The sequence below is a fragment of the Sus scrofa genome, chromosome 5 (genome assembly GCF_054392235.1).
Source record: "Sus scrofa isolate SSC_HxYL_T2T_F1_AM1 chromosome 5, Sscrofa_HxYL_maternal_Yorkshire_Landrace_v2.0, whole genome shotgun sequence".
Lineage (NCBI taxonomy): Eukaryota > Metazoa > Chordata > Mammalia > Artiodactyla > Suidae > Sus > Sus scrofa.
In genome coordinates, this window is record NC_139387.1 from 14,603,047 (window position 1) to 14,627,835 (window position 24,789).

The 24,789-nt window shown below is 45.4% G+C and overlaps 1 protein-coding gene across 2 annotated transcripts in view; it reads left to right on the plus strand.

Moving 5' to 3' along the window:
* The window catches only part of BPIFC (BPI fold containing family C), a 53,565-nt gene that overhangs the window by 14,596 nt on the left and 14,180 nt on the right, over nt 1-24,789 (plus strand). For both annotated transcript variants that reach the window (XM_005655521.4, XM_084955493.1), the window contains exons 3-13: nt 1,931-2,054; nt 3,781-3,901; nt 9,591-9,719; nt 11,230-11,385; nt 11,510-11,573; nt 13,956-14,016; nt 17,290-17,381; nt 18,383-18,559; nt 19,708-19,761; nt 21,663-21,833; nt 22,451-22,518. In XM_005655521.4, coding sequence (XP_005655578.3) covers nt 1,931-2,054; nt 3,781-3,901; nt 9,591-9,719; nt 11,230-11,385; nt 11,510-11,573; nt 13,956-14,016; nt 17,290-17,381; nt 18,383-18,559; nt 19,708-19,761; nt 21,663-21,833; nt 22,451-22,518 — 1,217 coding nt within the window. The remainder of the gene's footprint in view (nt 1-1,930; nt 2,055-3,780; nt 3,902-9,590; nt 9,720-11,229; nt 11,386-11,509; nt 11,574-13,955; nt 14,017-17,289; nt 17,382-18,382; nt 18,560-19,707; nt 19,762-21,662; nt 21,834-22,450; nt 22,519-24,789) is intronic.

The window sequence follows — 24,789 nt, forward strand, 5'->3', positions numbered from 1 at the left end:
CAAGACACAGTCTTTGTGATGAAAGGACAGACAGGTAAAGACGATCACAATGCAGGATGGTCCATATTAAGATCAAGGGCTGTACCAAGTACTGTGGGAACTCAACAAGCTTACTGGACCCACCTCATAGTCTCTAGGAAGAGACATCACTTCATCCATTCAGTCAATCAATAGCCACCATTGCCTACTGTGTGCCAGTCACTGTTCAAGGTGCTGAAGTGAAGAAGTCCTTCTCCATGAAGCCTAAAAATTCCAGTAGGAGAGACAGAAAATAAGTAACTGTAGACTGTGCTACATGATGGACAAGTGCTTTGGAGAAAAATAAATCAAGGGGAGCATGGGGAATACCAGAGTCATGGGTGGAGGGTGTTTTGTATAGAGTGGTTAGGAAAGGCCTCATTGAAATAACCCTCGAGATACCTGAAAAAAATGAAAGCCCCAGCCTTGTCATTGTCTGGAGGGTGACTGTGCCAGACAGAGGGAACAACAAGTGCAAAGACCTGGGATACAGGCTGTTTAGAGTGCTCAAAAAAGATCAGGTCAGTCAGCGAGGATGGGGCCAGGAGAGCCAGGCGTGTGTGCCACGGAAGAGCCAGGCGTGTGTGTTGAGGAAGGGCGGTCCACGAGGAGGTAGAGGTGTAGAGCAGGGCAGGGACTTGTAGCTGGTGGAAGGGCTTTGGCTATTTCACTGAGTAAGATGGGGAACCATTGGAGGGCTTTAACAGGACAGGAGGTGCGGGTGACAAGATCTGACTTTTTTTCTTTTTTAGGGCTGCACCACGGCATTTGGAAGTTCCTGGGCTAGGGATCTAAGCCACAGCCACAGCAACATGGGATCTGAGATGCATCTGCAACCTATGCTGCAGCTGGCAACAATGCCAGATCCTTAACCATGAGCGAGGCCAGGGATCACACCAGCATCCTCATGGACACCGGTCGGGTTCTTAACCTGCTGAGCTACAACAGGAATTCCTGACTTTCACTGGAGAAGGCCCTCTCTGGCTGTGGTGTGGAGAATAGCCAAAAGGGGTCAAAGGAAACAGAGAGACCATATGAAATGATACTGACTTGGTATAGTGGTTGGGGATGTAGTGGTAGAAGAAGTGAAACTGCCTGCAAGCTCATCATGTGTCAAATGCTCAGATGGATGCATGTGTGTTGTACAAAAGTAGAAGCACAGAGGAGAGGATAATGAGCCGAAAATGGCATGGCGAGGGAGGCTTTCACAGAGGGGACATCGGCGCTGGCCCCGGAGGATGCATTCACCAGACAGGTGTGCATACGTGACCCAGAGGCAGACAGAGAGATGTATGTGCATATGTGTGTGGGGGGGGGGGTAAAGAAAAAGTCCTCAATCATGAGAGAACTGACAAATTGAGGAATAGCAAACAACTCAGTGTGGCCAGCCCAGAACACTACCAGGACAGGCTAGGAGGAGGAGCAGCTTGGAAGAAGTTTGGAGCCAGAGTTTAAACCTGTCCTGTAGGCAAAGGAGAGTCATCAACTGTCTTTAAGCAGATAAGTGGTTGCCTCATCTTTTAAGACTACCGACTCATTTGTTCTAAAATGGTCAAGAAGCCCCCATTCCACCCCATTATCCTTCCCAAGGCAAATCCAAATTGTTATGTTTACTGTGAGGCTCTCATATTGTATTGCAGTACCTTCTGTGTTGCTTTGTAATCACTGGTGTGTGTGTATACGATTCACCCACTAATCCGTGGGAAGCAAGGTCAGGGCCTCCACGGAGGTCGTCTCTACATCCTTGGTGCCTCGAACATGTTGTGTGTTCGATAAATGATGACTGGCTGGATAGATGGATGGAGTTCTGAAAGTAAGCGGGGAAAATGAGAAAACCTGGAAATGCTAGATGGAGTTGATCAATGAAGAAGTCAGCAATAATAACGGAACCATAAATGTTGGCTAATTGCAGATGTGTTCAAAGATGGCCCAAGTCCTCTGGGGATGTTTCCTCCTGTGGAATCTCCATATCTCACCCGCTTACTCTATGTACCCTGGAATCAAGGCGAGGGCTACACAGAGGGCTCTGGACTATGGTGAGTTGGATGCTTCAGAACCCAGGCTGCAGCCCCTCTAGGTGGAATCTGTGACCCAAACCCAGGAGCTCATGTTGGGCTGTCTCATGACTGAGACAAGCTCTGTAGTGGGGTGATCCAGAGCTGCTGATATGGCTGGGTAAAAAAGTGTTGCAAAAAAAAATAATCACCTTGAATGATCGGCAAGTCTAACACAGCCGAAGATTCATATTCCCTCTTGTCTCCCTCCCTCCACCTTCTGCACATGCACACACAATGAGCATCTCAGAGCATATGACACGTGTAGAACAGGATCTGGAAAGAGCAAGGGCCCAACCAATATTGCCTACTGTTACTTTTACATGTGTGCATGGACCCCTCCACAGTTACAAATGTCCGCATGTTACAGATGAGGAAAGTGAGGGGCAGAGAAGTTTTTTAACTTGCAGAGTCACACAGGCTAGTAAGTGACAATGTGGGGATTCAAACCTAAGCTGTCTGATAGTGCCTTTGGCTCCATCTTCCCATCCTTTACATTCTGTCTTTACATCCCGATATTACAACATTAGTCCTGGTATTAGAGAGAAAAAAAATCTGCTCTTCTTCATCTGCAACAAGGATGGAGCGAGTGGAAGTGAGCTTACGCTGCAAAGTAGAAAATAAAAGCAAAGCTTCCTCCCCGAGAGGGTTAAAATGAAAAGATCATTCTTCCTTACATTCTCAAGCTCTTTAGTGTGGTAGAGGGCTCTCTTTCTCCATGAACTCAGAGAAATGTGTTCTGCAGAGCTTACCGTATAAATCTGGGTTTCCTCCAAGATTAAACGGAAGCAGTGTTCACTAAACCTTTTTGGACTGTGGGATCCTTTGAGAATCTGATGAGAACATGGACCCTCTCCCCTGAGATAGGCATCTATACACACACACATACACACACACACCCCTCACTCACAACCTCTCATTAGAATTTCAGGGGGTTTGGGAGTTCCCAATAGTCCATGGGCCTCAGGGCCCAAATTCCTGAACTTAAGGAATCTGGAGGACAAAAAGGACAATGTGGAAAAGCTTTTTGGAACTGGCCATCGGGCATGGATTCCAGAGCCAAATGGCCCAGATTTGACTACTGATTCCCCCAGTTCTTAGCTCTGTGACTTAGGCAAGAATTGACCTCTTTGAGGCTCAGTTTCTTCATTCGTAAAATCAGATAATGATGACATGTTGTACTTTTCCTATAACACTGTCTGTCCTGTGTTAACATTCTCTCGTGCTATTAGCTCCATGGTCTTGGACAATTTCATTGGTCCCTCTAAGGACCAGTGTTTTCTTCTGCAAAGCAGAGACAATAATACCCACCTTGTAAGAATCCTGTTTTCTGGAGTTCCCATCGCAGCTCAGCAGTAACAAACCCAACTAGTATCCATTGAGGACATGGGTTTGATCCCTGGCCTTGCTCACTGGGTTAAGGATCCAGTGTTGCCATGAGCTGTGATGTATGTCACAGATGCAGCTTGGATCCCTCATTGCTGTGGCTGTGGTGTAAGCCAGCAGCTACAGCTCTGATTCAACCTCTAGCCTGGGGACTTACATATGCCATGGGTGCGGCCCTCAAAAGACCAAAAAAAAAAAAAAAAAAAAAAGAATCTTGTTTTCCAAGTATCTAAGAGCATGGCTTATTAAACTTCAGTTGTCTGTTTAATGATATCATCATCATATTTATTATCAGTAAACATTTTCTTTGGTTGCTTCATAGGCGTTCAAGTTGGGATGGAGATAATTGAGCAAATGGTCAAGAAAAGAGACATTCCAAATTTAAACGGTTCTGAGTCTCTCGAATTTCTGAAAGTGGATTATGTGAACTACAATTTTACAAAGTAAGTAAAAGAAAAAAAAGCATTTTTAGCAGGGAGGTTAATCTTTAAAATCCCAAGGTTGTCGATGTACCACCATCAGTTGAGGTGTAACTCCAGGAAGTGCAGAGTAGAAATTAACTAGCCTTTGGGGAGAGGCTTATCAGATACATCGCCCAGGAAAGAGGGGTCCATGGCATTGACAAAGCCTGTGGTGTTTGGTTCGGCACACATGGGTCCCAGTCCTATCTCAGCTTCAGGCTAGTTGTGTACACCTGGTGAATCTGCCTGGGGTCTCAGTGTCCACACCGAATTCCTAAAATGAGAATTCCACGCAGATGTCAGCTACGGCTCCCTTGCCCCAGAATTCTAAATGAAATTCTTGTTCATTCCATTGCCACCCCTACCGCCACAAACTACATGCAGAGTTCAATCTCAGTCTCACCAATTTCTCTCATCAAGTCTTATCTTACTGAAGTTTCATCAAGACTTCAGAGGTCATAGGAGTGGGCCACAAAGCACATGGCCTTCTGCCCTTCTGCCGTCTAGACCTTCCCTCCTTCTCGGGAGCAACCTAAATATCTTCCCCTCATCTCATGTATAGCAGTTCCACCCACTCCTGGGTACCAAAGAATCTCCCTGTGTACTCTAAACACTTTTCCAAGTAATCATCCCACCCACAAACTTCTCTTCCTAAGAATTCCGGTGGAGGCCATAAGCTTTTCTACCATGTTACAGCAGTAAAATCCAATGTCAAAATCAGTAAACGGTAAAAACCAGATGAAGTAACAAACGTGAAGATACTTGATAAAACTGAAGCTGCTGCACACCGATTGGTTGATAGCCATAATGATGCCATAAGGTCATCACCGGAAGAACAATGAAATTGCCACACTGATGCCGATCCTTGTTTTACCCAGCCTAGAGTTCTGAGACTGCATTTGTTACTGACCTTCTCAGACAGAGTGGACCCCCAGCTGGGCCCTTCCCTGGCCCCATGCCTCTCATACCAATTGAAGGAGACCAGATTCAGAAAAGCAGAGCAGAAACTTCATTCATTGCTCAAGGGATGGAGAAGGGAGAGCTTGTGCTCCAAAGACACCTTCTCCCAGAAGGAGGAAAGGGGGGGGGTTTCCTTAAGGGTAAGAGACAGGTGCATCCTCAAAAACTTGGGAAAAGGGCAGAGATTTCCAGGCACAGCCATGCGTGGGCAGTCCCTCAGGCTCCCTCCAATGCGGAGCTAATTGTGCTTAGCAAGATCCAAGTGCCCCTCCGGGCAGAGGTGTTAGCGTGGTGATGAAAAAAGGCGTCTTTTGGACTTTTCTCAGTATCCTCGGCACAGGTACTGCTCTTGCAGTTAGGCTGGAACCAGTTCAGGGCAGCTTCGAGGTGTAAGTGATAAACATCTCTGACAAACATCAGGTATTTGGGAACAAGAATAGAAATAGATAAAAGCAGAGGCCTTTCAGCCCTCTGGGATATGTATGGGTGATCATACAAATTACAAAAAATGGTTCAGCTGAATATAACAAAAAATTATAGTGACCGAAATTCATTTTTCTTTCATAAATGATAACAAATGAAACAGTGGAAGAATCCTGTGGAAGCCCCACAATTTCATCAGAATACAGCCTTTTTGTCTTTTTTTTTTTAAGGGCCGTAGGTGCGGCTAGGGATCCAATCGGAGCTGCAGCTGCCAACCTGCACCACAGCCACAGCATTGTGGGGTCCAGTGCAGCTCTCAGCAACAGCTCCTTAACCCTTTGAGCAAGGCCAGGGATCAAACCCTCCTCCTCATGGATACTAGTCAGGTTCTTAACCCACTGAGCCACAGAGGGAACGCAAGCAACCTTCCTATATTTTTCTGCCTCACCATCTGTAACTCTGGCCTCTGACCTCAAGGTTGCCGGATGGTCTAGTATGACAGATGCTCTAATCTGTGATAAAGTTGGCCAGTCAACAAAGATGTATTGAGCCCCTACTGCATGCTAAGGTTTTGCTCCAGGCATAGGATATACTGTAGTGAACAACACAAATATGCCCTTAATGTCCAGTGAGAGAAATAAACTTGAAATATGTATTTACAAAACTAATGATTTAATTACACTGGTGATAATGCCACAGCAAAAAAAAAAAAAAAAATCCAGGGCAATTCCTGTAATACCAAGTGAAGGTAAGGATGAGGAGAAACAGCTATTCTCAGGCATTGCTAGTGGAGCAGATAAACTGGTACACTAACTTCGGACCTGTGCTGTCCAAACCAGAGCCGCTAACCTCATTTGCCTAGGGAGCGCTTGAGGTATGACCAGTGCAGCTGAGAGCCGTACTTTTAATTTTTTTAATTCCAATTTCAATTTAAAAACTCACACTTGTTTCAGTTATTGAAGAACTTTTAAGTCTGGAACAATTTGAGTATGTAAGTTTACTCTTTCAACTGAAAATTTTATCAAATTTGAATACCAGTCAAGTATTTCTGATGGAAATCCAACATCCAGATTGAGGTGTAACATAAGTATAAATGCATACCGTGAGTTGAGGCCTTATTTTGGAGAAAGGAAAATAAAATATCTCATTAATAATTTTTACATTGGGAAGTTCTCGTTGTGGCTCAGTGGGTTAACAGCTCAACTACTATCCATGAGGATGTGGGTTCGATCCCTGCCCTTGCTCAGTGGGTCAAGGATCCAGCATTTCCGTGAGCTGCAGTGTAAGTCACAGATGCGGCTTGAATCTGATATTGCTGTGGCTGTGGCCTAGGCCTGCAGCTGCAGCTGCAGTTTGACCCCTAAACTTGGAACTTCCATATGCTGCAGGTGTGGCCCTAAGAAGAAAAAACATTTTTTTACATTGATTACATGTTGAAGTGATAAAATTTTTCTTTTTTAAAAAAATGAAATATTGCCATTTGCAACAACATGGATAGTCCTAGAAATTATCATACTAAGCAAAGTCAGACAACAACAATCATGTGACATCACATATATGTGGAATCTAAAAAAGATACAGGTGAACTTATTTACAAAACAAAAACAGACTCACAAACATAGAAAACAGAATTACACTCACCAAAGGGGATGGGGGGGGTAAATTAGAAGTTTGAGATTAGCATACACACTACTGGATAGAAAATAGATAAAACAACAAGGACTGACTGTTTGGCACAGGGAACTATAGTCAATATCTTGTAATAACCTAAAATGGGAAAGAATCTGAAAAAGAATATATGTGTGTGTGTGTGTGTATACATAACTGAATCACTTTGCTGTATACCTGAAACTAACACAATATTGTTAGTCAACCATGTGTCAATAAAAGTAAATAAATAGATAGTATTTTAATGTTACTAGATAATGTTAAATTACATATGTGGCTCTCATTATGTTTCTATTGGACAGTGCTATTTTAGAAGGTCATTTACAAGGATTTTTTTTTAAGGCATGCTTTTTGGGGAGTTTTTTGTTTGTTTGTTTGCACCTATGGTATGTGGAAGTTCCTGGGCTAGGGATCAACCCACCACAGCAGTGACCCAAGGCACTGCAGTGGCAATGAGGGATCCTTAACCTGCTGCACCACAGGGGAACTCCTAGGCATGCTTTTTGACCCAACAATTCCACTTCTAAGCATCCTCCCTGAAGAAATGTATACACAAACAACATATATGAAGTTGTTCACTGTAGCATTGTTTGTTTGTTTGTTTTTTCCTTTTTAGGGCTGCACCTGTGTCATATGGAAGTTCCCAGGCTAGGGGTTGAATTGGAGCTAAAGCTGCCAGCCTACACCACAGTCACAGCAACACGGGATCTGAGCCACGTCTGCAACCTATACCATAGCTCATGGCAACGCCAGATCCTTAACCCACTGAGCAAGGCCAGGGATCAAACCTGCATCCTCATGGATCCTAGTCAAGTTCATTAACAACTGAGCCATGAAGGGAACTCCTCAACGATTTTTTTTTTAAATGCTGCGTCACAGCTTGGATTCCTCTGCAGCAGTTACAAAGAATGGGTTAGACCTGTATGTATCAAAATGAGACTATCTCCAAGACACATTAATCTCTACCATCCTCCTCCCACCGTGATACTCAAGATATTTGACACAGAATAGATAGAGAAGAATGCAGGAAAGGGGAAATAGCAAATAATCATTACTTATCAGCTATCACATTTTGCAATTTTTCCTAATCTGAGTTCATAACAAAGCTTTCTCCCATGCAACAGTTATACACGGACGATCTCATTTTTTGTCCTCCCAGCCTCCCATGAGTAACGGTTCTTTTGAGTGACCAGCTGAAAGAGCTGAAGTGCTTTACCCAAGGTTGTACAGCTAGCACAAAATTTGGCTCCAAGCCGAGCGCCCTTTGCACGATGCGTGAAGTGCCATAGCCTGGTGGTGAAGAAGCCTAGAGACAGATTGAGGAGGCCTCCAGGTCTGGTTCTACCACTTACATCTGACTTCACCAAGTTTCTAATCTCCTCATCTCCACACTGCAGAGTGCAAAAGCAGCAGCAGCCTCAGGATTATATTAAGGGTTAAAATGAGCTAAGGCGTGTAAAGCGCTTACCGCAGGGCCTGGCAGGTAGTAATCGCTCAATCGATTGTCGTGATGCACGGGGGCCATCGACCTATGTACATGTGCATACCACCCACTGCCTCCTAGTTACCTGTGTAACAGCTCAGAGACTCCTAGGGAAAGCTAAGGCTCTAAAATAAGTTTCTCAGCGGTCTCATCATGGCTCAGCAGTAGCATCCATGAGGATGTGTGTTCCATCCCGCCCTTGCTCAGTGGGTTAAGGATCCCGCATTGCCTTGAGCTGTGGCGTAGGTCGTAGATGCACTAGGATCAGGCCTGGCTGTGGCTGTGGTATAGACCAGCGGCTGCAGCTCCGATTCATCCCCTATCCTGGGAACCTCCATATCCCGTGGGTGCAGCCCTAAAAAGACATAAATGAGTAAATAAAGTTTCTCAACTTGGGAAGATACTGTCCACATAGGAGGCATTGGGAACAAGAAGAAGGCATGCTTTTTTTTCATTGATGTGTAGTTGGTGTATAATATTATACGTTTTAGGTGTACATATAGTGAGTCACAATTTTTAAAGGTTATCCTCTGCTTACAATTATTACAAAGCGTTGGCCATATTTCTCGTGCTGTACAGTATGTCCTCGTAGCTTATTTTATACATAATGGTTTGTACCTCTTAATCCCCTACCCCCATATTGCCCCTCCCCAAGGAAGGCATGCTTTTGATTGTCCCAATGATGGAGGGGGGGCCGCTTATTGGCGTTTAGTTGGTACCTATGCCAAATATCCTGCAATATGTATAACAATCCTCTACAAAAATAGTTGTCCCATCCAAAATTCTAATGTTCCCCCCACAGCCACCGCCAGTTGAGAAACACTGGGAAAACCCAAGGAAAAAATAATGGTGGCCTTTAAAGAAGCTAAAGTAGATTGATTTTTTGCAGATTTATTACTAAACTTGCTCATTTCCCCTCTCAACTTGATTCGAGAAGCTTCCTGCCACACTTCCTCCTGGAATGAGGGAATTAGAAGGCAGCGCTCAGAGGCTGCACGGTAGACCTGAAGGTCCTTCCTCTACAGGAATTCACAGTCATCCGTTTTGAGAGTTCTATGACTGCATTTGCAATTTTGCTGTGCTTGTTCTAGAGGCGCTAGAAGAGTTGCACTAATGCCTCTGTTTCTTGTTTTACAGCATAAAAATCAATGCCTTTTCATTTCCAAATACTTCACTAGCCTTTGTGCCTGGGGTGGGAATCAGGGCACTGACCAACCACGGCACTGCCAACATCAGCACAGACTGGGAAATCAAGTCTCCGCTTTTGTGAGTATTCCACTGAAAAGGCTGCTACTGGTCTGGGGAGAAACTGAGCGAAAAATCAAAAGTGTATGAATTTGCCCATGTCTTTGACATTAGATTTCTTTCCTTCAGCCGTTTAACCATTTTTCTCAAGAGCATTTTTCCAGGAGAGATTTAAATCAAGATATCTCAGAGTTCCCATCGTGGCACAGTGGAAACAAATCCAACTAGGAACCATGAAGTTGGGGGTTCGATCCCTGGCCTTGCTCAGTGGGTTTAGGATCTGGCGTTGCCGTGAGCTGTGGTGTAGGTCGCAGATGCAGCTCGGATCTGGCGTTGCTGTGGCTGAGGCATAGGCCAGCGGCTACAGCTCCTATTGGACCCCTAGCCTGGGAACCTCCATATGCCGCAGCTGCGGCCCTAAAAAGACAAAAGACCAAATAAATAATAATAATAAATAAAAAATAAATCAGGATATCTCTTCTGGAGGTAGGGAAGAGGGGGCTGAAAAGCATCCTTCCCTTAAAGGCAGAGCAACTGGTCCACATGTTGTTTAAGATTCCTAAGAACCAGAAGTCCCTGAACGTTAGAGGCAGGGGCATGTGCTGAACACTTCAGAGCAGTGAGTCAGGTCTGACCTTAAGCTAGTCATTGAACACACTGCCCCATCTGTAGGGGCAACTGATGAGAAGTAGAGCTTTCTTACCTCCCAAGGAGGTTGGAAGAGGTAGTCGGCTTGAGCCCCATTCTCCCCCTACCAAAATGCCTTTGCACCCTCACACAGAAAGGAAGGATCAAATTCAAGGTATGAAAACCACCCACTATGTGCAAGTCACTGTCCCAGGTATAAGGTGTAGGTCTGCCCTGGTTGATGCCCCGCAATATCACATTCATTCATCCAGTTGGTCATTCAGCAACCGTTTATTGAGTGTCCACCATATCCATGCATAAATGGTATTGAATACCATTCATCCCCATCTCAGGAACTCCAGTCTTGTAGACAGTAGAGAAATGACATGCTCCCCCATAAGAAGCATAGACTCATGAATTATCCATTTCTTCGCTCACTCATCAACCGTGGATTGAGTGCTTATTCTGTGTCAAGCCTTAAGCTAAATCCTGGGGCCTGGAGACAACACCACTCCCTCGAGTTCACAGACGCTGTCCAAGTATCAGCCCCATCTCTGCCCCTCCTAAACAAGGTGTGACCAATTGTACCCCCACCTTCTTTCCCCAAACAAGCATTGTATATGTATGGTGCTCAATACATGCTCAGCCACTGTGGGGGCTGAGCACTCAGGATGAAATGACTGTAAGGTCCCTAGAGCTGTCCCCGTTCACCTATTCATTACTTCCTTTGTTCAGTAAATATCCATCCACACCTCCTCTGCTCCTGCCTGGTGCAGGTGCCAGGAATCCAGGGGTAACAAGTTCCTGCCTTCCCAGAGCTTAGAGTCTGTGGGTAATCAGAGAAACAAGATCCACCTCCACCCCTGCCCAGGCCTGGGCAACCTTGCCCGTTTTCTCTCAATAGCCGAGACACAGGAGGAGCTGACCTGTTTCTCTCTGAGGTCTACTTCACTGGTAATGTTATCCTGACCCGGAATAACTTTGGTCACCCAATCCTGAAGCTCCAAGACTGCCACGCCCAAGTGAGCCATGCTGACGTCTCATTTTCTGGAGAGCTCAGGTAAGCAGGAGCGTCATGGTAGGCAGTATCCAGCCTGGGGCTGGTGTCTCAGGCAGTACCTGGTGGTGGCTCTTAACCAACAGGTAGAACCCTGGGTAAGCCCTTTTTTATCTTTTTGTCCTAGTGTCCTATATAACTCCTTTGCTGAGCCCATGGAGAAACCCATCTTAAAGAACTTAAATGAAATGGTAAGTCTTTAGAGGTTATACACCACAGTAACATGCCATCAGGAGCAGCTCTGCCCTGCTTCAATTAGCTCTCAGCCAATAAACCTTTCCCGAGCACCTACTGTGTGCTAGGCACCATCCAAAGCACTCTCACATACGTTATCCTTTGCAACTTAATGATGGTTTCTCAAGTGCCTACTATGTGCCAAACTTACAGTAGATGCTGGGGATGCAGAGATGAATAAAACAGCATTCCCTTCCTCCAGTCCTCACCACAGGGTGGGCAAACAGTCAAAAGGAGTTTACTTATTGTGAATCTACTGCATGTTCGGCACTAAGCTAGAGCCTGTTGAGGATATAAAAAAGGAATAAACATCATCTTTGGGGGGAAACTCAACTCAAGTTTCTGAAACAGTAACCAAATAAGTACTTGAATTCTGTATATACTTTATACGGTCTTTAGATTGAACTGAAGGGGTTCCGAGAAATGGGAAAAAGTAAATAAATCGAGCCTGGAAGTATCCTGGGAGATATTTTTGGAGGGTACAGGACTTGAATTGGGTCTGGAAGTCTAGGTAGGATGTGGATGAGTAAGGAATGGGAAAGAAGATAGGATATATCCAGCCAAGCAAAAGAGTAGTCAGTGTTTGAGGAAGAGAAAGATGGAACTGGCCTTGTGCTCTCTCTCCAGTCCTGATAGTATCTTTTCTGAATGCTCCATATTTCTGGAATGACAGGAGAAGGGTGAGGAGGCCTGGAAAAGAAGGGCAATCCCTTCCTGGAGAAGAGGGGCAAGATGGTATCTGTCTGTCTCCATCCCCCTGTGTTCAGTTCAGGGCTTGGAAGGCAGCAGGTGCTCAATGAACATCAGTGAGGAAGTCAACACACGAAAACCTTAAGTGGCTTGTCCAGTAAGGTTGCCCGGCCAATCAGGGAGCTCTGAGTTCTGCAGTCTTTCTCCATCCTTACCTGAAAGGTGCTGAGTGCCGGTGAACATGCCTATCAAAGAGTGACTGGAAAATAACACTATCCCCTTCAAGGACCCCACACTTGTTCATTCCTTTGTTCAAAACAAGGCCTGGTTCTTTGGCCTCTGACAAGAAAACAATAGTTGTTGGCCTGGAGCTTGTATGTGACTTAGAGACAAAGGGCTTTGCTTCCCTCTGGAAAAGGACACAAGTGTTCCCACCACACTGTCTAGATTTCAAATCCTGCTGATAACAGCTCCTGGCAACTCACTTACCCTCCCTAAGCTTCTGTTTTCCCTTCTGTAAATGGGAGACAGTAGTGCCTACCTCCCAGGACTGTAGTGAGGTTAAAACAGCAGCAGCTCACATTTGCTGAGTGCTTACTCTGAGCTGGGCAATGTTACATGGATTGCCTCTGTTTCTATTCACAAGAACCTGATGAGGTAGAAAGAGTTACCATCCCCATTTCCCAGGTGAGGAAACTGGGGCAGAGAGTACAGTTAACTTGGCAAGGCATTCAACCCCTGGCGGCCAGGCTCCCCAGCCTCTGCTGGGCACCCCTACTCTGAGCGCTTAGCACACGCCTGGCACGTGGCACCAACACTGGTACTCTTCCTCCTTCCTAAAGATGTGCTAGTGGCTGATTCGAGATTCATTTGCTGGAGTTCTCATATGACTCAGTGGGTTAAGAACCCAGCTGATATCCATGAGGATGCAGGGTCGATCCCTGGCCTTGCCCAGCAGGTTAAGGGTCAGGCGTTGCTACAAGCTGTGGTGTAGGCCTTGGATGCTGCTCAGATCTGGTGTTGCCATGGCTGTGGTGTAGACTGGTGGCTATGGCTCCGATTTGACTCCTAGCCTGAGAACTTCCATATGCTGCAAGTGAGGCCCTAAAAAGACAGAGAAAGAAAAAAAAAGATTGATTTTCTAGTTCCAAAAAGGGGTTCTGATCTAAAATTAGATGTCCCATCTAATGGGCTCTCAAACCAGCCCAGCAGGGAAGTAAAGGACATGCTGTAAGGCTCCCAGCGGGCAGGGGGCAGGACACACCTATGGTGGAGGTGGAAGGTGTGGAGCCCTGCAGACGGGGAGGCTCAGCAGGGCCAGCAGCAGGTTCCTCAGGTGTCACAGCACCAGCCTGGACTGGGCACCTGTCCTATCATGCCGCAGAAAGGAAAGCCAAGAGCTTGTTTTTTTATGGGGCTAACTGGGTGTAGTCCTGGTTGCTGTGAAGCTGAGCCAGCATTCAATGGCACGCCACCCATGCAGGCGTAACTGGAGGCCCAAAGGCATCACCTAATTTAAGGGAAATCCAAAGGGAGACAGTCTCCTAACCAGAAGGAAGGAAGGCCTTTGTTGGCAGGGTTCAGCCCTGAAACTGGCGGTTCTGGTGCTGTGTGATAACCTGCATTTTTTCAATTCCTTCTCTGGCCAGCTCTGTCCCATGGTCACAAGCGAGGTGGAGGCGCTGAATGCCAACCTCAGCATGCTGGAGGGTGAGTCTGAGAACTGTCTCTTCTGGGTGCTGCTCCACCTACCTTCCCACTCAGGGGCTCTCCAGGTTTGCTCTGCTCCAGCTCTCCCCTCTGCAAGCTAGCGCCGCAGGAAGGTGCACGGGAGGTGCACAGGGAAGGAAGGTGTGCAGGGTCTGCTCTTTTCTGCTGCTAACCAGCTTCCCTGCAGGGGCAGGGGGCTTCAGGGGCCTAGAAGCACTAAGCGCAGGACAGAGAATTAAACTCTTGAGAACTTGAATCCCAGCTCTGGCACCAAATCCATCCTCTTCAGAATGACTAATGCTCACGCTGACCAGTCATCCCCAGTTCTGACCCCTGCAGTGGCTCCTCTAGCTGCCTTCAGGATCAAGTTCAAATGCCTTAACGTGGACTGCAAGACCCGCCCACCATGCTCTGGCTTCATCTTGCCTCTTCATCTCCAGCAATCAGCTGCTTCCACTGCGTCACACCCTTACCTTCAATCTTGTTGTCCTCTGCTTAGAAGAGCCTTCTCTCCCCTCCATCCATTTATTCACTTAAGAGATGTTTACTGCATTTATATTTCTGTATCAGCACTGTGCTAAGCCCTAAAGGAGAAAGTCCTTTCTGCTCCCTATCCCTCAGCCTTCCCTTGTCTGTCTAGTCCATTTTATCCTTTAAGGCTCAGCTCAGGCATAATCTCTCCCAAGAAATCTTACCTGGCAGCCCGCACCCCAGAGTTCTAGCTCCTCGATGCTCATATGATACTTTGGACAGACCTGAGTCTCTGCACTCCATCCACTCATCCCCCAGTGGTGTACTGAGCCCCTGTCATAGGCTGGGGACTGCTCTTGGTACTGGGGATGCAGTAGTGAGCCTGGGAGACAGAAATCCCTGCCGTCCTGGGACCAGTGAGAGGAGACAGCCAGCAAGATGATAAGTAAAATCTTTGGTATCATTGTAATAACTGGTAAGGAGAAAAAATAAAGCAGGGAAGGAGCTGGCAAGGGAGTTTTGTTTAACATGGCATGTCTGGGAAAGGCAGCACCCAGCAGGTGGCATTAGAGTAAGGCCCTAAATGAGGAGGGAGCAAGCCGCTTCTAGACCCAGATAAAGAGGATTCCAGGTAGAGGAAACCACAAGTCAGAGGCCCATGTGGGAGCACGTGTGTTGGAGGAACTGTGAGGAGCCCAGACCAGGGTCAGAGGGAACGAGGGGGAAGATAGCAGGAGATAAGGTCAGAGAGGGCAGAGCAGATGCCACGAGGGCTGGCTCTTGGTCTGAGATGGGAAGTCTCTGGAGAGTCCTGAGCACAGCTTCCCTGGCCTGACTTGTATCTTTAGGAGATCACTCTGGCTTCTGCGTATTCCTAGTGGGAAAGGAGTCAAGGGTGGAAGCAGGGAGGCCACTTAGGAAGCTCCTGCAGTGACCCATATGAGCAAGGAAGGCAGCAGCCTGGATGGGGTGATGAAGGTGATGAGACGTGTTCAGGTTCCAGATGTACCTGGAGGGTAGAGACAGTGGTATTTGCTGACACATGGAATGTGGGTCCTAAGGGGAGAAGAAGATGACCCCAGGGTTTACTCTGAGCAACTAGAAAATTGCAAGAAGGGAATTACCAATTCTAAGATGGGGAAAACTGGAAGATTAGGTTTGTAGTAGGCTAAGTTTCAGGTCTGCTCTTATGACTTTGTACTATAATTTGCTGTTTTTATGTCTGTCTCCTCCTCCAGAGGGCAGGAACTTTGCCTCTTTTCCGTGTCCCCAGCACCAGGCATAGTGCCTCACCCACACGAGCTTAATAAGTATCAGGTTGATGAAGGGATAAAAGGAGATGGTAGCTGGACAGATGGGTTGATCTGCAGTGGATGCAGATGGATGAATTTTACAAGTGGATTAGGGAGGAAGGAAAGAAAGAGAAGACGTAGAAAAGATGAGGAAAGAACCAGTTGAGGATTTCCATGTCTTAGCTTGCCGTGGGCAAATTTCTTTACCTCTGGGAACCGCACTAGCCTCCCCTATAACGTGGGCCCAGTCCTGCTCCTCTCACAGCATGGCGATGGGATCCACTGAGGCAGTGACTTTGAAAGCATTTTTTTAACCATGGTGATACAGGCTGGTATTGTTCTCTCACCTCAGCAAATCGCTTCCTCTCTCCTTGTGTCTCATCCCCATCTATGGATTCAGTCAAATGTGATGTGCACGGAGAAGACGAGGCCCGCAGGCACTTCCCCTAGAACAGGAAGGGCGTCTTCCTGTCACAGAGCATGGCAGTCAGGAAACCAGCCCTCCCAGGCCAGGCGGGAAACCCCAGCTCAGCACCACTGCCCCTACAACCTGCCACAGACTCTGAAATCCATCCATGCTCCCCGGAGCCCCACTTACTGTCCTCTGGTCCCCTGGCCTTCTGCTTTGCTCTGAAAATGATAATACAAAAAAAAAAGAATTGAATTAGTAGCCCTGTGCATGAAAATTTTCTTGGCCTCTCCAGCTTAGGGAATTTTATTCCTATCTGTCTGTCTGTCTCTCTCTTTAAAAAATATTTCTGGGAGTTCCCATCATGGCGCAGTGGTTAACGAATCCGACTAAGAACCATGAGGTTGCAGGTTCGGTCCCTGCCCTTGCTCAGTGGGTTAACGATCCGGCGTTGCTGTGAGCTGTGGTGTAGGTTGCAGACACGGCTCGAATCCTGCGTTGCTGTGGCTCTGGTGTAGGCTGGCAGCTACAGCTCCGATTTGACCCCTATCCTGGGAACCTCCATATGCCGTGAGAGCAGCCCAAAGAAATAGCAAAAAGACAAATAATAATAATAATAATAATAAAATAAAAATAAAAATTTTAAAAGAATAAAAATAAAGTTCTAACTGCATAAAAGGCTGTAACATAAAACTTGAAAGTCATTATACTAACCTCATATATTTAGCTTGATATTGATAAGTGACTTTTGTGGGTTTAGTTTTCTTTCTTTTTTTTTTTTTTGAAGCGTATATGCCTTGTGCACGTGCACGTGTGTGTGCATAAAAGGCTGCACATCAAAATTTTACTGGTGTTTCTCTCAAGGCAGTGTGATTCCTTCTTTTGACTTATCTACTTTTCCTGGGTTTTGAAAACTAAGCATGCATTACTTGTGAAATAGGATAATGGGATTTTTTATTATAGTTGATTTGCAATGGATAATGGTTAACTCCTGTTTTAAATAGCAGAGGATTAAAAATTATATTGTTCTGGGTAAACATTAATCACGTGTTGTACTATGCCTTTAATGAATATAAATGTTCTTTTTTCTTTGTTATTTAGTTATAACCAAGATTGACAACTATACTCTGCTGGATTATTCCCTAATCAGTTCTCCAGACATTACAGAAAATTATATTGAGCTTTATTTGAAGGTAACTTTATCATCGTCAGAGTCCTAATCATCAGAGTCCACAGCCAGTATTCATGGGACAGATGTTATGTGCAGAAGGAAATCTAACTACATTCTCTTCCAATAATTTAATGTTCTTTCAAGAAACATTCTCCTGTTTATGCTCTTTCAAAAGGTTCTTGAATATTTTCTTGATTGGCAAATTATTGTTTGATTGTACAATATAGCTCTGCCTTCTTCAGGAAAAGTAGCGTGATGTCTTTGCCTCTGGGAGTAAGGTTTGAGGCTAGAAGGTGGCAAGTAAAATAGTCTTATTAGAACTCAACAAATCAGTAGATTGTCAATATTCATACTTCTATTAGCCTTTCAATAAGGTTAGTCGATTTAACCTGCTGAGCTCTGTCAGGACCATTGACACATGAGAATGTTGTTTGCTGATTCTGTCAAAGGGATGAACTGTGCTTTTCCCCCAAAGTTAATTATCACTGTTTTTTAAAACATGTATTGGCTTACATTTCAATCATCCAGAGTCATTGAAATCAATTAAATGTTACACAAGACACCTTTCTGTAATACCAATCTATAGCTAATGAGAATGCCACAAAAATGCTTTGAGCCCTTTAGTGTCCTGGTTTCTTCTGAGTCTTTCTATGATGCCCCAGACACTCAGCGGTCATGGATTTTGAAGTTCAAAGTTTTGACACCTCTACATGGCACTTCAGGAACTATTCAGAGCTGTCCCCTCCAGCAACATGCACCTGGCTTCCTTTCTCTGAGAAGTTGAACCACAAGGAACTTCTCCCTGGATTACACCCCAGGAGGGACAGACACACTCAGCTATGCCCAAGAAGTCATCAGAGCTTTGCAACATAGTCCCTAGACCAGGAGTCAGTGAACTCATGGTTTTCCATCCCTACCGAGTTTCTGGAGTTTTCCTGATTTTGACTTGAGTGGGTCCACCTTCTTCGGTCCTGCATGTTTGAGCCTTCCCCTAATTGGTCTTTCTCTCTGTTTTCCCCGTAGGGTGTATTCTACCCCCTGGGAAACCTCACAGATCCCCCCTTCTCATCAGTTCCTTTTGTGCTCCCAGACCGCAGCGACTCCATGCTCTACATTGGAATCTCCGAGTATTTCTTTAAGTCTGCATCCTATGCCTATTTTACAGCTGGGGCTTTCAATATTACTCTCAGCACAAAAGAGGTGAGCGGAGCTAACGGATGATGACCGTTGGCACCAGCATTTAATCTTATTATAAGTATTCCATTAGGGGTTTTCTATGTCCTAATTCCTATTCCTGAGCCTTTGGAGACTGTCCGCCCTAGTAGGACAATGAATGAAGGGATTGCAGAGTGAATGCTGTGACTAGCTGGGGAGTTGCCTGGTTTCCAGTTGTACTAATTTCAGTCTTTTATGATACTAGACCCCACTCTTCTCGTTTGATCTTAAATAATACCAAGAACTCCCTCTACTGCTTATTAGCTGTGACAAATACCTGTGAAATTTTGGCAATTTCAAGGTACTTAACTTCTCTGTGTCAGAGTTTCATCATTTGGAAAATGGGAACAATAATAATTCTATACTCGCAGGGCTGTCATGGACATTAAAAAGGTTTAAATGTTAAAGCATTCAGACCAATGCCTAGCACAGAGTACATGCTCCGTAAGTGTTGCTTCTTATTATTACTATCCTTTGTGTTGACAACATAAAGATTTCTCCTGTTGGTAATTGCACCTGACTTACTACAAAGACTCGTAAGTAGCACAGATACTCACTGATTCTCTTTAATGAGAGCACTCTCTCCAGCCAACAGCAGTTTTAATTGAGTATCTGTTATGAATCTGTTCATTGTCTAGGTCTTAATCATACAAGAAATTATAAATCTTATGTTCCAAATGGTGGTGCCAACACCAGCTCTCATTCAGTGCTAAGAAATAGACACTTGCAGCAACATTCTTGAAAACCATTCATCTGTGAAGAAAAATTACTTATGGGTTATATGTGTCAGTAATCTCTGAAAATTAGGATACTAACACAAGACTTACTGTTAACCACTATAAAATGTTGACAAAGAGATCGTACATATATGATATCCACTGTGTTTCCACGGTTAAGAGATGCTTTTTCAAAAGCAGAGTAACTTCCTATGTGACCTAGGGCAAGTTACGTCGCTTCTCTGGGCCTCAGATTACCTGTCATTGGGCTATAAAGTGATCTGTCACCTTCAAAAACTAAGCATTTTGGGTACAACAGCTTTGTGATTCATTAAAATTATAGGGAACGCTACATTCTCCCTGAAAAGATAATGCAAGTACAAACCTTACAGCTACGTGATGCTCTTGATTTTCCAGATTACCGACCATTTGATTCGAACCTCTCAAGGCCTTGGCAACATGCTCTCTCGGGTGAGTGCTCAGGGTTTGACTTCTTAATAGTGTATTTGGTTTTGTTGCAAATCCTTCTAGAAGACTTGTAGGTTCCTTGTATTCCTTTTTGGTTCAAGCCTGAGTCTGTATTTCCATTCTTAAGAGGTTTTTTTTGTTTGTTTGTTTTTGGTTTTTGTCTTTTTGTCTTTTTAGGGCCGCACCCTTAGCATATGGAGGTTCCCAGGCTAGGGGTCAAATCAGAGCTGTAGCCGCCGGCCTACACCACAGCCACAGCCATGCCAGATCCGAGCCGTGTCTGCGACCTACGCCACAGCTCACAGCAACGCCAGATCCTTAACCCACTGAGCGAGGCCAGGGATTGAACCCGCAACCTCATGTTTCCTAGTCGAATTCGTTAACCACAGAGCCACGATGCGAACTTCCAAGAGTGTTTTCTTTTTTTTTTTTTTGTCTTTTTGCTATTTCTTGGGCCGCTCCTGCGGCATATGGAGGTTCCCAGGCTAGGGGTCGAATCGGAGCTGTAGCCGCCGGCCTACACCAGAGCCGCAGCAACGTGGGATCCGAGCCGCGTTTGCAACCTACCCCACAGCTCACGGCAACGCCGGATCCTTAACCCACTGAGCAAGGGCAGGGACCAAACCCACAACCTCATGGTTCCTAGTCGGATTCGTTAACCACTGCGCCACGACAGGAACTCCGAGTTTTTTCTTTTAATCAAACATTCGCAAATATTCACCAAACAGTACAAGGTCCTAATAAAGATACTGTCAGTTCACAAAATAAATCTCTTCCTTCTATAAGTTTCCACCACACTTGAAATAATTATCTGAAATGGTGAAGGAAGAAACAGTGCCCGCATTGTGACTTCAGAAAAGCATCCATTAGTATCATGCTGTCATAGCACCTGGTGTCGGGCACAGCATACTGAAAGGCTCGGGTTTGCCCTGCAGCACAGAGGGATGCTCGTGTGCCATCCTGGGTTTGGGGCAAGGATCTTGAGTCAGACAGACCTAGATGTGAATTCCGGTTCTACGACTTAATCACCCGGAACCTTGAGAAAATTACTTAACCTCTCTAAGACTCACTTTCTTCAGTTGTGAAATGGGAATTCTGATAGAACCTGCCTCACAGGGATTTTGTGATGATTAAACGAGATAAGACCAGAAGGCCTGACGTGGTGCCTGACACACAGCAGGTGTCCAATAAATGCCAGCTGTTCTTATTATTTTGTTGTTATAGGGGTTTTTTGTTTCGCTTTGTTTTTTGTTTTTGTCGTTTCAGGGCCGCACCTGCAGCATATGGAAGTTCCCAGGCTAGGGGTCAAATCAGGGCCTCAGCTCAGCTGCCAGCCTACACTACAGCCACAGCAACCGCAGATCTGAGCCTCAACTCTGACCTATACCACAGCTCATGACAACGCCAGATCCTTAACCCACTGAGCAAGACCAGGGATCAAACCACGTCCTCATGCACACTAGTCAGTTTCATTACCACTGAGCCATGACGGGAACTCCTGCTATTGGCATTATTTTTTTTCTTAGGGCCACACTTGCGGCCTATGGAGGTTCCCAGGCTAGAAATGGACTCGGAGCTACAACTGCTGGCCTGCGCCACAGCCGTAGCAACACCAGATGTGAGCCACATCTAAGACTTATACCACAGCTCAAAGCAGCACTGGATCCTTTAACCCACCGAGCCATGCCAGAGATTGAACCCTCATCCTCGTGGATACTAGTCAGGTTCTTAACCTCCTGAGCCACGACAGGAACACCCATTGTTATTGGTATTACTATTAAAGAGCTTTTTAAAATTCTAACTGCATGCCGTAAGATTTAACCACCACAGGTCACCCCAAACTTGTGATTTCCCCTCTTCAACCTACAACCCCTGATCTCTGTTTCTTCCCCCGAATGTGGCAGATTGCAGAGCTCTACATCTTGTCCCAGCCCTTCATGGTACGGGTCATGGCGACAGAGCCTCCCCTGATCAATTTGCTGCCTGGTAACTTCACCCTAGACATCCCCGCCTCCATCATGATACTCACCCAGTCCAAGAACTCGACTGCAGAAACCATCGTTTCCATGGACTTCGTAAGTCTGTGGGGTCAGGAGGGCCGCCTACGGATACTGATCCTGTTGAGCGATAGACACCAACTGGCAGGGCCTAGTGATGTTTGCAGGAGTGGGATGTGATGCATCAACCAGGGTGAGGACGGGGTCGAGACTGCATGGGGGTAGGTACGGAGGCCAGTGTTCACACCTCCATACCTCGTAAAATAGCTCTCCACCCTTCTCCACTTCCTGGGTGCCTCTCCCTCTGCTGCAGTTACGCTGATTACCAAATTTCTCTGTTCTTGAAATAAGTCAATCTCTGTGGAGTTCAAGTTTATTTGAATAGATGAAGGTCAAGTGCAATCCAAGAGAAAATGACTAGAACAATGAACCTAAGCAAGATCACACACACACACAGTACATGGGAAAGAGAGATTAGGGGGAAAGAAAAAATCATTTAAAGGAGATCTTCAAGCCCAGAGTCTTTATAGTTAGTTTCCCCACCTGCAAGACAATATTTTCAGGGCTCTTTCTTTCCAGTATCTCTCAGAATAAGAGGAAAAGTGAAGTTCAAGTTTCCACTCTAGGTAATGATATCAGTGGCCAGAATGGCCAAATTCACTCATCTTAGTAAGGAATGCTTTTGTCGTCCGCAGGTTGCTAGTACCGATGTTGCTCTGGTTATTTTGGGACAAAGACTGATCTGCTCTTTATCGCTGAACAGGTAAGCTAGGTTGATACGATTGTTGGATGGTAGTAATAAGTGAATCAACAGGCCACCGAGACAAAGTGAACGTTAACAGCAGGTGAAGTTACCATTGGATAGAACATGAATCCCTTCAGTGTTTCTCCTGGAGTAGCCCTGATAATTTCAAAGTATGGACCTAACTGAAAACTGTGTTATAAGGTTTTTCTTTTTTCTTCGCATTCTAATACTCAGACAAATTTGGCAGCAAAATAATTGTAAATATAATTCCATAATGTAAATTCTCCTTCTAATGGTACGCAATAGAAAATAAAATTCCGGAGCTCCTGCTGTAGCCCAACAGGTTCAGCAGCATCTCTGTGGCCCTAGGAGGCAGGATCGATCTCCAGCCTGGCTGAGTGGGTTAAAGGATCCAGTGTCACTACAGCTGCAGTGTAAGTCAAAACTGTGGCTCAGATCTGCTCCTTGGCCCAGGGAACTCCATATGCCATGGAATGGCCAAAATGAAAATTAATTAATTAAATTACACTAGGTTCCTCTTCAACGAACTTAGAATGGATGCTAGTAAAGAAAGAGCATGAAACTTTGAGGTCAAAGAATGAAGTCTCAAATCCCTGCTCCCTGGTTCCAGAACTTGATCAAGTCCTTATCTGTAAAATAATGAAGTTGGACAGAATCACCTCTGAGTTGCCTTCAGCCTCTGATACTCTGATCCCACTGCTAGAACATAGAGTTGAACAAGACCATGCACCATGGCCTGGCTGGCTCTCAAGTGCAAGCCATGCCTTGTGAAAGGGCTTGAGCAGGTCATATACACAGACCATGGAACACTAATTGCCTCTGGGAAGAACCATCTGCAAAGCCCATTTTCCTCAGCCCTATAAAGCCAATAGTTGAAGCCATGAATCAAACTACTTAGGAGGGAGGATATGCCGAATGATCAGGTGGCCTCGACTAAATCTAAAAAAGGAGGAAGAGGAAGCAATAAAACAGACAAAGCGGAGTCTGAAAAGAATGGGAAACCAGCAGAGGGGAAAGTAAGCTAATCACCATAAGTCATCTTGATGGTTAGGAAAACTATTGTAAAAACATGGAAAATGTTTTCAATAAAATCACATTCAGTAGAAAAAGCAGGATCCGGAACTGTGTAAACACAACAGTTGGCCATGTGAAATAGCTTTCCGTCTGGACAGGGAAGTCAATTACAAATGAAGGGAAGTGTTGGCTCTGAGATTATGAGTTATTAGTTGTTTTCTTAAAATTTTCTTTATACCTGTGCTGTTTTCCCAATAAAAGGTACAATAAAAACAGAAAGTAAGGAGTTCCTGTCGTGGCTCAGCAGTAATGAGCCTGACTAGTATCCATGAGGACACAGGTTTGATCCCTGGCCTCACTCAGTGGGTTAAGTATCTGGCATTGATTGCCATGAGCAATCGTATGGATCATAGATGAGGTTTGGATGGCAGGCCAGCAGCCACAGCTCCAATTTACCCCTAGCCTGGGAACTTCCATGGGCCATGGGTATGGCCCTAAAAAAAAGACAGAAAAGAAAAATCATTTCCTGTAGATAAAAGATTTCACGAAGGAATTTTCCTCCACTTTATCCAGACCTTCAATACCAGTACTGATTTCTCCATTAAACTCAATAGGCACAGTGCCCAGAGCCTACAATGCTTTAGGGACCCATGAATGTTTTAATATGTTTTAAAATAAGAATTTAAAAATCAATACAATCCAGAATGTATTATACTTGTCTTTATAACAACACAGCTTTCAAAGATAATTTTTAATAATTTTTTTTATGGAAGACATGTTCCTGAAAGCCTCAGGCTACCAGAAGTCATAACATAGCCCTGTTTCTGCAAGATCAAGGCTGATAAAATTCTGAACCTTGATGGGTGATCTTTGAGATGGCAGTTTTAAAGGTTGAGAGGATGGGGGCCAGAAAGCAGAAGGTGAGGAGGGAAAGGATGGAAGGTGAGGAGTTGGCAGTATCTGAGCGAGTCTGTGAGAGAAAGGAGAGATATGGAAGGCGGTTTGCCTGAGCCGTGGGGCTGTGCATTCAGGCGAGGCCTCTGTCTGAACACTGAGGCGAAGGGCTTCTGGGAAAGGGGAACTCAGAACCTGGAGTCAAGGGGAGCTTGAGGGCAGGGCTGTTCACTGAGGCAGCAAGCTCAGAGAAGGCAGAAACTTTTGCACTTGAGCAGGGGGCTGGTTTACTGCAGGATGGGAAGGAAGGGTTTAAGGACAGGGCTTCCGGCTGTGGCAGGCGGTGGGAAAGTTGCAGAG